Below are 13,811 nucleotides of genomic sequence, written 5' to 3'. Positions count from 1 at the left end.
CACTAATAAAGGAATAAATAGCATTTCCTGTTCAGCAGCCGAATCCTTCCTTCTGTTTATATAGGGAAGATTCGGTAAACAAAACCAACCAGAAGACTTGACTTGAAAATACTAGATATTCCTTTGTGCTAATTAGTATTACAAACTCATTTTTGGCTTACCATGGATTCACTGATCAAGAGGAGAAGAAGAGCTTCTTCTACATTGTCTTGAGGGCAGTAGGCACTGAAAGAAAGAACACATTTTTCTGAGGAAGGTCAAGAATTATCCTGTCAGCCTCTTTCTCATTTCACAAGAAGAGCAGTAACTTGAAACATCTCATGTATAATTCATTTGCTAGGCAATACCTTCTTTTGCAGGTTCACATAATTAAAAGCTCTGCAATATATCCTAGACGAGCTATACTGAACCATAAATAGATTACTTCCATTTCACAGCAAAGATAGCTATTTGGCTGGATTTTGTTCCTTCCTGGGAAAAAAACAAAATACAACGCACTCAAGGTTTAATTTTTTTTTTCCCAGCAGGCCTTTTGATGGGATGTTAAGAACGAGAACATACAAGACTACCACATGAATCAGTGACATAATTAGCAGTACCCAAGAGTGTACAAACACACTCCTTCCAATAGACTGAAATTAAAAAAAAAAAAGCTTACTTCTCTTCTGTGTACAGCTCAGGCCTCCGACAAAGAAGATTGCTGACATAAGACTGATCTTCCTTGTTCATGAACTCGGGAAGTGGGTCAGATAAAGGGCTCCAGTAACAGTCTTCACTGAGGGAATGAAGAAGTACTTGGGCTAGCTGTTTGGCTGCAGTCTAGAGATCAGTGAACAGGACAAAAAGAGACACATCAGTGAAGCCATCCCCAACACAAAAGATTCCTCCCTCCCCGTGTTCCACCTGGGGAAGGAGATGTGCTGACAAGATGACAGTGCCACTTTCAGAAAGCTAGATTAGCTAAAACAGTTGCTAAAAAGTCTACAGCAGTGGCAATTTCTTCCCTCCTCCAAAAAGGGCAGCCTTAGCGTTCAGGTGGTCTTGTTGAAATGCTGTAAGAAACAAGTATCACAAAGGCCTGACAGCAAGAGACAACTTGGTGAATTAACACAACAGATTACCACTCTGGCCGCTGAGAGAATCTCACAAATGTTACTGTACTCGAGTATGATGTCACTCCACTGCCTTCCCAGCCTCAGGATTTTGTCTGCAAGTCTCAGCCCAGAGGCTACTTTTGTATTAGGTTTAACAGATCAACCCCTTTATCTGCTAGTATTGCCCTTCCTGCAGGCTTCTCTAGCTACATCTCAGTAATGCTGCTCTCTTTTTGTTGCAACAATGGAAGAAGGAAAGAAAAGGCTTAGGAACTTCATACTGAGATATGCACTTCTAGATACCGAGTAGCCAAGGATCCTTAAATACCTTAAATACACACACAGATCTGGCAAGCTGGGCCCAAAAGGGGGCAAGTGAACTTGACTTTGCAAAATTATCTGTGCCATTTGTCCTTGTCCCCCACTCAACAAATCTCTAATTTGTTTCATTGTAAATAGATGAACATACAAACAAGCACAGAGGCATCAAAACGGGTGGTATTTTCTGTGAACTCCAAGCAGCACAGCACTCTGAAGTAAATACTCCACAGAACAGAGGCAGTGTGAATCTTCAGCCCTTCTGTACTAATACTTGTAAATTTATTTTGGAACTCCTCTGACTACTACATATGTATTTTATATGCAATCCACACTTTGAGATGTGTTATGAGGCCAACAAGAGTAATTTCCTTTTAAAGGAAAGGCGTGATTGATAAAGTGAAACATCACTCCACTTGAGGTATGACATCTAGAGGACCAAAGAAATCATACTGAGGTTAAAGTTCCTGTCACCAGATTCAGAAAAATAACTCATTTTGATAGAAGGTTCTTTATTCTCATCCATCTCACCACACATAAATTAATTGAATTAGTCTAAAATGCAACCACAGCTTCTTAAACACCAGCAAGGGAGGTACCTAGCAAACAGCAAAGTGATCTGAATGTATGGCAGCGCCTCAAAGAAATATTGTCACATACAACTCCCTGGAAACCCCAAGACCTTCCAAGCACTCCTACTGACAAGTTACCGAAAGCCATCTATTTCTAACTAGGCTTTTCTATGCTTTTTATAGCAAGTAACCATGAGCAAAATGGCCTGGGGCCCTGCGACATTAGCCAGTATCTTTTCATCGTCTCAGTGTGTAATTATTTAGTCAGTTTTACCCTGAGGAGCCAACTCTTCTGTGTTTTCCTACAGTCTTAATGGTGGGGGGGAAATAATATGCCAGCAACAGAAAGATCTCTACTGGTTCACACAGGAGTACAGTTTGTGATAAGCCTTTCAAAAGGCAAGCACCAAATACTTTCAGTGTCTTTGATTTTAACGTACAGTACAGTAGCTGTGTAAATTAACTTCACTCGTTTTGAATAAGACCAAACAAACCAGAAGAGGCCAAGACTCTGATTTATGTTATTGCTGCCTTTGGCTAAAAAAAGCATCATTATGCTTGAAGAACACTGTGATCCCACAAATTAGGAAAACAAAAAGAAATCATGTGTTTCATTTTCATGCTTGAAAAACTTGTTTAATTAACCACGTTCCTCCCTTTGCCCTCCTGAAAGCTCTTTAAAAATAAGTAAAAAAACTGAAAATGGAACTTCCAGTAAAACGGAAATCCCAGGTAAAGCTATTGGGTGAACACCTTCAGATTTCTCCTCAGGGAAAAATCCCCCAGAGGTGTTGTACAGCTCTCCCCAGCTGCAAAGGGACAGGAGCATTTAAGAGCCACATTCTGTCATGGTAGAAGAACAGCAGATGGTTAGACTCCTTTCAGCAAAATGATAAAACAGGTGAGCAAGAAAAATCCCCTGAACCCTGATCTCAATCTGGAAACAGATGCAACCACTTGAGTGTGACAAACGTCCACATGCATCTGAATTCTCAATTAGTCATATAAGGTGATCCCAAGGCAATGAGAAGATTAATTTCCAGAACAGAAGTTCCAAAATACACAGATGTGAGAAACCTAGGCAAAAAAAGTACGCAGGATACCCTTTCTGCTCACACTTTGATTTTAGCTCTGCATGTGAGCTGGACACACAGTCAGTCCATCCATTGGAACCTGGCACTCTCCATCTCCAAACTGCTATGCAAACCCATGCCCACCTCCCTTGCTGAACTCCTCTGTAATTACACAAAACACAAAGCTGAACCAAGCACAAAACAAGTTTAGTCATATCAACAGCAGTGTTTTTAGAACTGCAAAGTTTTCAATCATGTTCTCAAGACTCCTACTCTCCATGCTGTTGACCTTGTCACCTCCCGAGTAACTTCTGCACAAGATCTCTTAAAGAGGAGAGACGGGAGAACCAGTTAAATGTCTAAGTAGTTAAACAGGCACATCAACAACTTTCTCCGTGATTTCTTTACCAGAAGCGCTCAGGACAACAGGATGCAGAATGCAAACATCAACAAAAAAAATATTTAAAAATTAAAAATCACTCTGTACTGAAGGGTGTTTGACAGGAAGAACACTGAGGCACTTGAGTCTAAAAAAAGCACTGCTTGTTGCAAGAGACAGAAGTACTTAATATTTCCATATGCAAATGCAAAAAGGTGTGCATGCACACACTGCAAAGCAAGAAAGAAAACAAGACATTATCACTTGAGGACAGCACTGTCAAACTAAATACATCCCTACTTCTAGCAGGGCTAGAAAACACACTGAAAAGAAAAAAAAAGGAGTAATCCACATGCCAAGGTCTGATGGCTCAGAGGTTTCACTTGGGCAGGTCTTTGAATTAAGAGCATCACTTGACCATATACTTCCAAAAGCTTTTTTTTTTAAAAAAAAAAAAAAAAAAAAAAGGCAGCAATCATCTATCAAGTGAGAACAAAAAACCCACCTTCCCATCTCCCATTCCTCTTACCATTCTGAAGGTCTGAGTAGCTTTTGTTTCCATAGTCCGTAGTATTTCTCGCAGACTCTTCATGCCTTTCACAATATTTCTATGGGGAAGGCAGAAGAATAAAAAAAAAAATAAAGAAAAAAAACACCACCACATAAAACACAGCACATTAGAGACAAAATATTTGTATGATGTGCCAAAGCTTGGCAATAATCTTGACATTCAAACAAACCCACAAAACAATCACGAATGTCGAATGCGCGGTAGTGAGACAAGTCACTCTGAGGCACAGACAGGACAATGGCACCGAGAGAGGCAGCGATGGTAGCATCCCTACTCCAGATGGCTTCCTAGGAGAAGATCACGTTCACATTTGACAAACAGAGGGGACATTTGGAAGCCTTTCATAGCTCGTATTTATAAAGCAGATGCTTTTTCTTAAAAGCATCTACATCTCCTCTTCACACACACAGATTGTACTTGTTTGAATTATATTGAGCTTACATGACGCTTTTAAATGACGATTCCTTTTAGGTGGTGCTTAAACGCCTTGTGTCTGATGGGCCAGACACATGATGAAATTACAGTGGTTTAAACAGTATATTACCAGGCAGCTAAGTTGCAGTAACTGTCTGTAAGCACAGCTCCACCTGCAATAAAAGGAGGTTAGGCTAAAATAAAAAATAAAAACAAAAATCACATTATTCTGCATAAATCATGAGCAATTAAAGCAGACCAAATGGTATCTTAGTCATGTGTCTGAGCATTAAGAGGGATGCTGAGACGAAAGATGAAATACCGGATATACAAGTTAACACACTTGCAGTCTATAAGCTTTTCAAGACTCAGGACATGGCTCTGCCACCACAGTAACTACAAAATGGTTCCACTCACTTTCATTGCAGAATGGAAGCCACCTAAAGAAATACAAGTTATTAGAAAAGGAGCAATGCTGTACCAAAATAAAGACAACCAGAGAAGCGGTTGTACTTATACATTAACTGCCACTTCAGCTTATTCCAGGAGAATTTTCTGTGCAGATGAAACCTAGATTTCATTAAATAAGCCATACACCATAACACACTTTTCTGTCAATCTGATAAAGTTTTGAAGGTAAGCAGTAAAGACTGCGCTTATGCCCAGTTTCATGTGCTGCAAATCTTCTTGAACTCCAGAATCAATAGCAAACGTTTGAAGCAACAAAAAATAATTATTTGTGGGGGCATGGTAGGGGTGAAGGTGGAGAATAAAATGTGATAATGTTTGCCATGAATACCAGCGACGTAAAATGCCACCCTAAAGCTTATGGTTACTAAGTCACAGAATGCAAATGCATGTGCCCTTACTTCCAATCAACACTCATGCCAAAATTTTAAACTTAGTAGATTACCTAGTTGTTGGTGACCTACAGACATGCAACAAAGTAAGGCAAGAGCAAAAACACTGGAAACTTGCCCCTGTGGAAAAATTGTTTCTCTTTTTCCTTCTTCTTTATAAGTAAAAGATGTGCTTCGAATTTATCAAGGAAAAAAAACTCAAGGAAGTTTTTGTAAGTTGGACTTTAACACTTCAGCAAGCTCTCCAGTTACAGGGTTAAGACATCTGGTGCTTTTCTGTGGGTCTACGATAGAATATACCCAGAAAGATGCAGTTCTGGACCTTAAAATGGGGAAAGCAATAAAGCGTACAGTGATATTTATGCACATGAGTAGTCACACCAAATCCAACAGAATTGTTCACATGCTATTTATTATCAGATAGTCAAAATAAATTCCCCCATCTAAACAAAATGCACCTGTCCAATTGCTCTCCTCAGTTACTGAAAGCTACTGGCATTTCCTCTGCTTCCTTGAGCTCCTTAAGAGGCTGGACAGAAGAGTTATGGTGTTTAACAGTTCTACAACATTTTCAAAAATGCATATGTTTAGATTTCTTCTTAGAATAATGCTATTTGTCTAAATAAAGTGTCAATGATTTCCATTAACTTGCATCAGAAAGATTAGTGACCACTTGCAAAGCCAATTAATTCCACATTTGGCACATACGTAAGAGATTAAAAACCCAGAGAATGTGCTAAAAAGAGACAGTTTTGTTCCCAAAGAACTGGAGCACCACTTCAGTTCCACTTTTTAGACAAGGCCATAAACCACGTTAAGCTTCATGGCAGAAACACATTGCTCTGCAGGGAAGGGGAGAGGAAAAAGAAGGAATATTGACACACTAAAGTGAAAGAATAAATGGCAAGTTGCTGCTCATCTGCAAGTAGTCAGGATTGAAACCAAGAACCACATGACAAATGCCCAGAAACACTTTCAACAGGTCAGAGTGTAAAATGGGTAACACGGGAGGAGCACCCAATGCTCACCACCTCCAATACAGGTGCTTGTGGGTCAGGGTCTCTCAGAGTGCTCTGGGCTCTGAGCTCTCAACTCTTGACACATGTAAAGCACCTGACAGCACCACTATGGGACTGAGGATTTGTTTGTCAGGTTTTATATTTTGAACCTAATTGAACATTGAGCTGTGACAGAGCACACCTGCCAGCTGTCTGCAAACATTCCTCATTACAGAAGTTTGTCTTTGCGCTCTGCTGTTCCAGGCCAGAAGGACATCTGAGCACACATTTCATTTTAAGCATATGAATTGGTCTACTCAGAATGATAAGGAACTTACTGTTCCATTAATAGATGTCCTTCATATATTAAATATGCACTTGAAGATATTTTTTTAAATTAGTATCCAAAGATCACAAAAAGAAAAGTATGTATTTGAACAGAAATACATGTACATAGATAAATGAATGAGGATGCAAATATAAGGCCTCTGGAAATCCATGGGGAATCTATTTGATCTTATCTAGATGGGAAACTAAGCAATGTTGAGCCTCTGCAGGACTCAGATAGAAGACTATCTGGAAATTCCAGGTACTGTTGCCTCAAGCCATGGCATCATAAGTAAACCTCAGATCATGGAAATTAAATGAGTTGGAAAAGTCCATGGGCCCCTATTGCACTGCTAAGATGCTAGAAAAATAAATGAGGAAGAACAGGAAGGAAAAAAGCACATAGTCAATTAACTGCCTTGGTTTTGGCCACAAAAGTGGCAAGAGAGGCATTTAAAAACCCATGACGAAATGTGGTTTAGGATTCAATTATAGCTAATCTAATAAAGAGGAACACAGAAAATCATGAGCACAAACTGTGACAAAGAGCACCTTGTGTCCAGTCAGTTCAGCCTAGTGTGAAAAAGTGTTTTGTTTGTACAACTATCCTGTTAACACAGGGTAATTAATAACCACTCCAGGAACCACAGCAGTCATCTCACATCTATGTCATATTCTTGGGTTAACACTACACAAACTTTTAAGATACAAGTAAAAAAAAATACACTGCTTTCTATGCAAATTGTTGTGAAAAGTATTGATAATGAACCAGAGTGGCCCGTGGGCACAGAGGTCTGCAAAGACAGTTCCCCAACAACATGGGCACCAGAGATCATGTTCTTATTCCTGCTCACTAACTGTTCAAACAGCCGCTAACAGATGGAAGAAACTATATTGAGGTGACTACATGGCAGTTTGCAGAGCCACCCATCCAGGGGAAAGTGGTACCCAAAACACACAAACAGCAGCAACACCATGCAACATGTGCCTCTGCCCAGCTCCTTCTGCATCTCGTCCAGGCTTCTAAAAATTCATACTTCCTCCTTAAACAGCTGTTTACACGCAGGCACAAAACGCACCTGAAGAAGTACGCCTCAGATTCCTATGAATGAAGATACAAGACAAGCAACCACAACAAAGTACATTAGAGTTTCCTAATGGCAGCCTGTCTAACACAAGTGGGGCGCACACACAAAAAAAAAAAAGCTTAGCGCTTCTCTAGATCTATACAGTATATACAGTAGGCAGTAAGACTCCCAAATTACCAGCTGTAGTGTCCTGGTGTCCTGGATAAGGACTGTGAGGACTGAAGAGGAGACAAACGACAAGACAGCCCACATGAATTCCTCAGTAGAGATGAACAGGCTGGCAGAGACTGTCCTGCCTGCCTCCATATATTAGGTCCTACTGTGAAACAACACATACCTGAAGTTACTCATTCAAAGTGCCCTTGCAACAGATGCCTACAAAACTTCAAAAAGGGAACTGAGCACTCTAGAGAACCGACAGGAGAAAGGAAAAGAAAAAATTGTGTAAGCTTTACCTACTAGGCATTTTCATCAGGGTATTCTGGAGTAATTTAGGTCCTAACTTGACAGATCGTAAGGAAATCCAATTTATAATAAGTTATTTTTCAGATATTATAATAATTTTCTTTAAAAGTATCCCATCTAGAGCTTCCAAACCAAATACACCTTCTAGAAAGCTCTGACTTTGTTTTGTCTATGAAACTCCACACGTACTTCAAGTGTGATATAGGAGAGCAGCATACATATAACCATTACTTCACTCAGGTGAAGCCTCTTTACCCTAAGAAAATACTAAAAGCATCTTGACCAAAGTTCCCATAACAGGATAAAGTAGCAGTATCTGTTCAATACTCTGAAAGGAAAGGCAGTAAGAAATGAGCCTAATCTTCACATATCCATATCAGAAAAAACAACCCCAAATCCCAATGCAGGTGCTAACATAAAAGACAAGTGGCTGGCTCCTACAGTGCGAGAGCATCTGCCTGCCTATATCTGCATCCAAGGCATTAACACTGCTCACTGGAAGAATAAAAGAAAGCTTTGCTGGGATGCAGCAGGGCAAACTGCAGGAAACATGTCTTCGGTAACACAATATTTTTAAGGAAACTTCTTAATAAAATAATCTGGGACTTGCACAGCTGCAAGATTTGCTGGTCCTTACAGCTAGCAGCTCAACATCTGAAAGGGAGACTGGACCTTTGTTTGGTAACAGGTGTCTTCTTTCCACTGCATGAGTAAAGGGCACCCTTTCCATGCTCTGAGAGGAGCACGCCTGTTCCTGCCAGCAGGAACAAAAGCATGACAACATCACTCATCCCTCAGCAATTCTGCCTGGCCACACCAGAATAAAGCGCTCACTATTTCTTTTGTACACATGTGCCACTGGGGAAGCACATCCCACCTGATAGAACCTATCCCCCTGCCAGCTTGAACATTCATAATACCAGGTTTATTTCCCACCTGAACACACTGGAAGCAACAAGCAGAACAAAAGCATTTCTTTGAGCTGTTCAGCATTGGGTGGAGAAATTTATGATACACACGAAGCATCCTAAAAAGCTCCTTTCTGCTTTCCTCCTCTTTCCGCAATGCATCCCAATGCTGCTTATGCCCTCTAGTGGCAGAAACCACCCATTCGTGCCAGCCGAGGGGCAGAGACAAGCTGCTGAATCCCACCGAGCTGCTGCCTTCCACATGGGACCTTCCCTTTAACTGGCTGGTGTTCCCACTCAAACTGGAGGAGGCGAGGAATGCGTGGGCTCCACTCCCGTCCCTGCAGCGGGAGCTCCATCGCACCAACCAGGATGTTTTTTCATCAGGAGACAGCTACAGAGAATATTTCACTGCCACTGCAGCAGTACAGCTTATAATCGAAGCACTGCTGAATTCACACATGTATTTTGATTCCAAATTGTTTTCCTGGAGGGTTTTTTTTTTTGTGTGTGTGTTCTGGGGTTTTTTTAAAGGTTGTCATTAAAATAACATGGGAAGAGAGCAAGCAGGGCCCACAGTAATAGCTTAAACAACCCACTAGATATACTGAACTGATGAAGACTGAATTTAAAACATCACTGAATAAAATGAACATGAGTGACTTTGATATTCAAAAGGTGCCTAGAGGACATCGACACCATATGTTCTAAATGAGATTTTATTTTATTACATAGTTAATATGAGCAGTCAGACAGAAAGGGACCTGGGGGTACTAACTGACAGGAAGCTCAACATGAGCCATCGGTGTGCCCAGGTGGCCAAGAAGGCCAATGGTATCCTGTCCTGTATCAAAAACAGCGTGGTCAGCAGGACAAGGGAAGTGATCCTTCCCCTGTACTCTGCATTGGTGAGGCCACACCTGGAGTATTGTGTTCAGTTCTGGGCCCCTCAGTTCAGGAAAGACATTGAAGTGCTGGAGCGAGTCCAGAGAAGAGCAACACGACTGGTGAAGGGACTTGAACATAAGACCTATGGGGAGAGGCTGAGGGAGCTGGGGTTGTTTAGTCTGGAGAAGAGGAGGCTTAGAGGTGACCTCATCACTCTCTATAACTACCTGAAGGGAAGTTATAGCCAGGTGGGGATTGGTCTCTTCTCCCAGGCAGTTAGCAATAGGACAAGGGGGCATGGGCTTAAACTCTGCCAGGGGAAATTTAGGCTGGATATTAGAAAGAAATTCTTTACAGAGAGGGTGGTCAGGCATTGGAATGGCCTGCCCAGGGAGGTGGTGGACTCGCCGTCCCTGGAGGTTTTTAAACTGAGATTGGATGTGGCACCTAGTGCCATGATCTAGTAAACAGACTAGAGTTGGACCAAGGGTTGGACTCGATGATCTCTGAGGTCTTTTCCAACCCAGTCGATTCTGTGATTCTGTGTGATTCTGTAATGAGCTTACTGGCAAGACTTGAGCTTTTTGTTCACCACAGAAGTGGCAAAACTCTAAGAAAGCACACACTGTCTCACAGCTGGTCAGCCACCAACTCACCTGGGAAAACCACACACCTGTCCCCTTCTGCTAAGGGGATGCTGAGACTATGTCTTTTAAGTCCGTAATTTCTTTACACATAAACTTCTACTTACCTGACTAAAAAGGTCATTTGACAACGTTTGAGCTTTGTGTGTTTGCAAGCCTTTGGGTTAAACAAGGCTTACCTGAAGGCACCTCTCATGAATATGCTCACAAGTGCACATGCAGATTTTTAATGAAAACATGGGGAACACAGAGGCTATTCTCAGTTGTATTTCAAGTCTTTCTCAGGGATAAAAACCTAGCAAAAAAGCCCTAAACAAGAAGCAATGCCTCCTCCAGAGTAAAAAAATTGTATCAATTTTCTATAGAAGAATCTAAACTTTTTTTTTGCTGGGATTTTTTTTTTATTTCTAGTTTCTTCCTTTCAATCTCCCCTCATTTTTCACTTCTCCATTTACTCAGCAGGAAAAAGAGGAGTGAATAAAATAAGAGAAAAAAAAATCTTTGGGGCTTTCAAAGATGGTTTGCTGAAAAAATAAGTTTCTAAAACTTTAGCAATACTACGTAAAGCAGTGAGAAAAATCAGTAGCTGATTGCTTGACAACAAATGGGATAATGTGGTGAAAGAACAGAACTAGGGAAGGATGGTAAAGAGACACTCTTCCTACATGGCAACCTCTTCATGAGCTAAACAGAATTATTTTTGAAGACACAGCCTGTTTTAGGGAACAGTGTGCCCTCACCAACAGCCTTTGGAAGTAGGCATTTACAATGACTTTTTAATTGTTCCTGAGAAGATTTTCCTCAGGTGAAATTTGCTGTAGGCTTGCAGATACAAGCTCCTCTTGCCCTTCCAAGATTCACTGGGAGCTGTACTTCAGAGGCATAACAAATAAGCTAGTGAAGCACTGTTGCCACATGGATTCTCTCTAGCCAACGACACAGATTAGGGGTTTTGATTGTGACATTTAGGACCTTAAGCAAACAAACAAATGAAAGAAACTACCCTTAAGACTTCACTGAATTCTAAACCAGGTCCTGTGGCTGAACATTTTAAAAGCACACAGCAGTGTAAATTCTGCTCTCTTTATGGTCAAACTCCCTTGATCTCCACAGGGAACAGTGCTGAGTCAAGACAACAAAATTGTTCGACTCCACCCTACTTGTGGGTCTGGAAAAACAAGGCTTAGGACACTTAAGAGAGACAAATAGGAAGGAGGAATGGACATTGAAGGAAAAAAAAAAATTCACAACAGAACACATGCAAAGAAATAAGCCTTCAACTGTTCCGAGATAAAATGTTCCACATTATCTATTTTTATTAACACCGGCATGCACCTACCCCTTCTTCAGATGAGTCACATAGGCACTCTGTAAAGCTGCTTCCAGGAAGTAGGAAAGTTCAAACTCTGAGTAAGTCACGTTGCTGCCCTTGATACTTCGTGAATGTGTATTGTTTAAGGTCTGTGAAGGGAGGAAAGAAACACCTGGGATTACTGAGAACTGTTTGAACAAGTCTCTGGCTCATGAGGAACCGGTACCGCAAACAATAAAGTTAGCTTCTGCCATCAGATTCCTCCTCAGACTACTTTAAAATTTACCTTCATTGGCTATTCAAAAGCGTTTCAAAGTCAACTTTAAAATAAACCATACAGTGACCTCCATTAAATATTCTGCATGTAACGTGAGTTCTGAAACACCATTCCTTATTACTTCCAACTTTAATAGCATAAGTAGAAAGCTGCACATTAATCCAAGGGCTTCAGAAATAACTACTCCAACCACACAGATTCAGCATCTTGCACAGAAATATTCATATAATGTTTGAGTATGTATGTCTAGCTTAACGTAACAAATATTTGTTAAGAGTTAGTAACTTATAAGGAGTCCTGATGGAAAAATCTTAGCCTTTCCTCTGTTTCTTCTATCAAACCCTTCTAGCCTTTGCTTCCTTACTGGCATCAAACAGCTTTCATTGCTGAAAGTAGCCCTGTGTGGCCTCTCCAAAGCAGAGTTTTACAACCAGGGCTGGAGAAGGCCTATGGACCTTTAGTACATCTGTAAGTAATCCTGCATTCTTGTGTCTCTATCCATAAGATGAATGAACTAGAGTTGAAACCCCTTCCCTTCTTCACAGACACAAGCTGTCCTACAAAGAAACAGACCATACAACTTGTTAGCTGGCTTTCTTAATGATTTTTATATATGCACTAAGCTCAGTTTTTTTGGTTTAATTCAATTAAAAACAAAACTTGGTACAGACACACACCTTTGTCGCTGAGAAGGGTGGAAATATCTGGTCAGAAAGTTAAAGGCCATTAAGTTACAGAAGAACAGGTAACATGTAATGCCATCAGTGCTGCTGGTGTCAAGCATAAAGTGTGTCAAAGCAAGGACATGGAAGAACATGGCATACATTCTTAGACAGGCAAAGTTACAGATAGAGACCACTACGCATGTACCCAGAAAATTAGTGGCATGTGTTACAGGTCAGCGGAGGGCTCACAGTACTCATCTTACTCAGCCTCCTACCCAACCACCAACTAATCAACTTGCTACTGATGATCTAGGATCCTCCAGTTTCACCTGGAGAAACTGAAGCACTGGCAGTTAAACTGCTACGGCAAGACCCAAAAAGGTTACTTTCAGCTTATTAGCGATCCAAATATCCACTCCTATGCATCATTTACACAGCAGATACATAAAACTTCTTGGGCTTCTTCATACTGACACTGGCTATGCAAAAATTTGTAGTCCCTCTTTAGTAAGAGCTAAACTTGAGATATAACCTGAGCACATCTGAAGTATTCAGTGCTTCACCACAGGCAAAACTGGTTTCCAGACCTCATTCTCAGAGAAAACAGGCAGATAGCTGATGAACTGCTGTTCTGCAACTTCTTATACAGAGACACCTCACTTGTTCCACCAAGCAGATGGCACAGGAATGTGTCCAGGACAGTTTTGAATGTCTCCAGAGGAGGAGGCTCCACAACCTCTCTGAGCAGCCTGTTCCAGGGCTCTGGCACCCTCAGAGTAAAGAAGTTTTTCCTCATATTCAGATGGAACCTCCTGTGCTTCAGTCTGTGCCTGGTGCCCCTCATCCTATCGTTGGCACCACTGAAAGGAGTCTGGTGCCATCCTCTTGACATCCACCCTTGAGATATTTATAAGAATAAATAAGGTCCCCTTTCAACCTTCTCTTCTCCAGGCTGAAA

At 41.1% G+C, this 13,811-nt stretch overlaps 1 protein-coding gene across 6 annotated transcripts in view; it reads right to left on the bottom strand.

Annotated features, from left to right (window-relative positions):
- Positions 1 to 13,811, bottom strand: part of TTC7A (tetratricopeptide repeat domain 7A) — a gene marked incomplete at its 5' end in the record, with an annotated part of 177,232 nt that overhangs the window by 142,651 nt on the left and 20,770 nt on the right. For 5 of the 6 annotated variants that reach the window (XR_014183642.1, XR_014183643.1, XM_082048591.1 and 2 more), the window contains 4 exons: positions 162 to 225; positions 659 to 819; positions 3,966 to 4,044; positions 11,939 to 12,060. Coding sequence is in view for 4 of the 6 variants with exons in the window: in XM_082048591.1 (XP_081904717.1) it covers positions 162 to 225; positions 659 to 819; positions 3,966 to 4,044; positions 11,939 to 12,060 (426 nt within the window). The remainder of the gene's footprint in view (positions 1 to 161; positions 226 to 658; positions 820 to 3,965; positions 4,045 to 11,938; positions 12,061 to 13,811) is intronic. The other variant, XM_082048593.1, reaches the window with a different exon arrangement.

Source organism: Streptopelia decaocto (assembly GCF_964273445.1).
Source record: "Streptopelia decaocto genome assembly, chromosome: 3".
NCBI classification, from domain to species: Eukaryota; Metazoa; Chordata; class Aves; order Columbiformes; family Columbidae; genus Streptopelia; species Streptopelia decaocto.
This window is presented reverse-complemented; position numbering and strand designations above follow the sequence as displayed.